Source organism: Arachis ipaensis, chromosome B09, assembly GCF_000816755.2.
Source record: "Arachis ipaensis cultivar K30076 chromosome B09, Araip1.1, whole genome shotgun sequence".
NCBI lineage: Eukaryota > Viridiplantae > Streptophyta > Magnoliopsida > Fabales > Fabaceae > Arachis > Arachis ipaensis.
Window position 1 is genome coordinate 24,847,369 of NC_029793.2, and position 3,482 is coordinate 24,850,850.

At 30.4% G+C, this 3,482-nt stretch overlaps 1 protein-coding gene across 2 annotated transcripts in view; it reads right to left on the reverse strand.

The window, feature by feature from the left end:
* Window positions 1,006-3,482, reverse strand: part of LOC107619075 (DNA-directed RNA polymerase II subunit 4) — a 3,378-nt gene continuing 901 nt past the window's right edge. Inside the window, exons 3-7 of one of the 2 annotated variants that reach the window (XM_016321283.2) lie at window positions 3,096-3,204; window positions 2,587-2,664; window positions 2,088-2,121; window positions 1,919-1,987; window positions 1,006-1,412 (exon numbers count right to left, since the gene is read on the reverse strand). In XM_016321283.2, the coding sequence (XP_016176769.1) occupies window positions 1,335-1,412; window positions 1,919-1,987; window positions 2,088-2,121; window positions 2,587-2,664; window positions 3,096-3,204 (368 nt within the window). In that variant the 3' untranslated portion in view covers window positions 1,006-1,334. Of the gene's footprint in view, window positions 1,413-1,570; window positions 1,783-1,865; window positions 1,988-2,087; window positions 2,122-2,586; window positions 2,665-3,095; window positions 3,205-3,482 lie in introns of those variants that run through there. The other variant, XM_021110878.1, reaches the window with a different exon arrangement.

Sequence of the window (3,482 nt, forward strand, 5' to 3'; positions counted from 1 at the left end):
GAAAAGAAAAAAATAATATATATACAATAAAATAAAAATTATATCTTTTGTCTCTAATGTATCAAAATTTTTTAAAATTATAAAAAAATAATTTTATTTAAAATAAAATAATGTGATTAAGTGTAATTTACTTAAATGTAATTAAAAAATAATTGAATACTATGTACAGTAAAAAATTGATATTATTGAAAGACAAAATTGAATTAAAAATTATTTTTATGTATCATTTTTGTCTCCAACGTTTTCGTCATATTTAAGTCCCTAACGTTTCAAAATTGTTTCAATTTTGTCCCGCAGTCAATTCTGTTAACGGATCTCTAACGGCAGGACAACATTGAATCAATTTTGAAACATTAGGGACTTAAATAGGTCGATTAAAACGTTAGGGACAACTTGAGACTTACCCCAAACGTTGGGGACAAAAATAATACTTTATTCTTAAATCATATTGTAATTATAAATGTGAATATAATTTGATTGTATTACGAAATTTAATTATAATTATGACTATTATTAATTTTGTAACACTTAAAATACACTCAAATTATTTTATTGGTGACAAAAATGTCTCTAAATTTTGTTAACAACAAAAATATCTTTAAATTATTTAAAAATATAACAAAAATACACGTTCGTAAATCAAAACGTTTTTACGTAACAAAAAAAGTGACGTGACAAACAAAACTTTCTACATTATAAAAGAGCCTCAAACATAAGTACCATTAACAAAACAAGTCTTTTTATCATAGTATTTTGACACATTTTTAAATTATTTGAATACATTTTTATCGATAATAAAAATCGGAACATTTTTGTACAAGTGCCAAAATAATTGGATGCATTTTTTGTATACCCTTTTATTTATTCGATACAGCCAATTAGTTTCTGGTGTTTCATGAAGCATGAGAGTTGAAAATAAAAGGATCATCTCGATAGCAACTGTGATTGAAATTAAGCTTTGAAATGAGGTATGCAGAAATTAAAAGTATGCGAGACAAATCTGTAAATATTAAGGGTCAACTTTAGTAACGTGACATCGAAACGAAGTTCTATAAGACGAGAATCAGGAACGAATTACACAAAGTGGGGCAATCTATATATATTATAAAAGGGTCATTCAATCACTCCACTTACCATAGGATTAGGATCCACGGTAAAAACAAAATAGCTATAGCCTATAATTACTAGTGATGAGTTTCATAATGTAAATTACAAAAAGTTTGCTCGACATAGGTCAAGTGATACCATATGCAGTAACAGCAAAACTACGCCATGATCAACATTGTGCATTGACAAGGGGGTAACCGAGATCTATTGCCAATTGGAACAAATTTTCATTCAAATTTCTTAATCAACGATAGGTCATTTAACATTTTCTCAATGGCTTCATCATCCTGCGCCCTTCCTCTAGTCTGCAACATTAACGTAACAATTGCTTTTAGGTTGATGAAACATGCTTAGCATCTTCATGAAACACAATTAAGCAAGCTTATAATTTTTCAATCAACTATTTGGCCTATTTTTATCTTCAACAAATGCATAAAAACCTTATATCAACACACATTTGAGAGGAGAAAAATCAATAACCACGGATTATTAATTCTGCATAACAGGAAATAGATGTAAGCCATGTCCAATGGGACAAATATTTGATGCTTGTAATTCCTTAGCAACTAAGACGGAACAATTTATCCGATGGACTGTGTTTAGAGGGATGACTATGAAAGGAGGAAGAGAAAAGGTAGGATATTTCCGATTACCCAAAGGAGTTTCGGTACTTTTGTAAACCGAACTAAGCCATAATAGTATGCCTATTGGTATTCTAACTTTTCTTATCAAAATAGAATTTTAAAGTTAAGATATCGATAGAAGAAGATATATTTATAATATGATTATAGATGGAACAAATGACTACTACCTTTATAGATGGAACCATAGCAATAGCTTCCTCCACAGTTTCTGGGCAGAGATTACCAAGGACACACAGCTACAACAAATTCAAGTAAACACAGATTTCATATATCATGAGGTGCAAAATGTGAAACTTGGTTCCTAAACAGACTTCATTAAGGGAACAGAGATATTACCTCAAATTCAGCCAATTGATATCGTGCAAGAATTCTGTACGTAGTTAAGATCACAAATTCACAATACCACAATCCACACACACACACACACCAAACACGTCACAAATTCACAATCCTCATGCAATGCTTTTAAAGTTTCAAGCTTAGTTCTCAACTCCACAAAATGGATTATACACTAAACTCTTCTGTAAGGTGTACTAACTAAAATACAGTAGTCCTTAATTTATCAAACAATGAACACAATTCCTCTTACAAAAATTATAATAAAATAATTTTTGTTTTTAGAAAGACTAAAGCTGAAAAGAAATAAAATGATACTACTCTAAGGAAAATTCAAAATCAAGAAAGATAATAAAAAAGTTCAGTCAATATATGAATTATGAAACAAAATTAGGTCAATCATCATTAACAAACACAAGATGAACAACATAATGTGATTGAATGTATATATTAAGGAAGAAACAGCACGCAGGCTTTTCAACTCAGTTTTGAAGGATACTCTCGGACTTGTCTAACAGCATCAGGATTTTTGTAGCGGCTAAAGCGCTTCACATACTGCAATGATTTTTCAAATACCCTGAAAATGTCAAAAAAGAAAATTAATACCATATGATGCCAAATATCTTAAAACAACTTTGTTCCTTTTCTATTTCAATTTTGTCAAGTCTATACTGGCAAGATATCAATTTTGTACAGGGAAATTATTGAAAAAGGAAGAGTCAAAATAAAGTGCTTTGTAATGGTATGGAGCAATTAAGTGCTCTAATTCCAATAGTTAAATTGGTGATTAATAAAAATCATAGGCCATCTGCTATTTTGTTTTCGCAACAAATCACGAGGTAGTGTTGTTTTTCTTTACAAATAAAAACTTGAGCGTCTAACATCCAGTCTATTCATAGCGGAGTTCCAACAGTAAATGCCGTGACAGTTCCAAGACCCTAAAAGGGAACTACATAACCAATCTTTATGCTGAACCCATCCATCAGCAAGATAAAGGATTTCACTCACTGAGAAACTTGATTCATGGGATCATCAGAAGTCTGTTGAAGCTGCTCGTACTTATGCTCAAGAATCAACGAAACTTCACAATTCATCAAACACTTCGCCTTCAAAAAATCTGGAGGAAAAAAAAAAACCTATTTTATCAGAATGAAATTTATGCTATGATACATACCATATATATCAACCAAAAATGTTCATGCAATAACACATAAAAGCATTAGAAGAACCAATCAAATTTCCGCAAGTAGTTATCACCATTAACAATTTGTTAAAATAACTAATAACTATCTCATCCTCTTTTGATAGTTTGCCTTGATACCAAAACTGTATTATTTTCATCTTTATTGCTTTGACTTGTTCCAAGTCTTTGGTCAACCTTTCCTACACCGTATA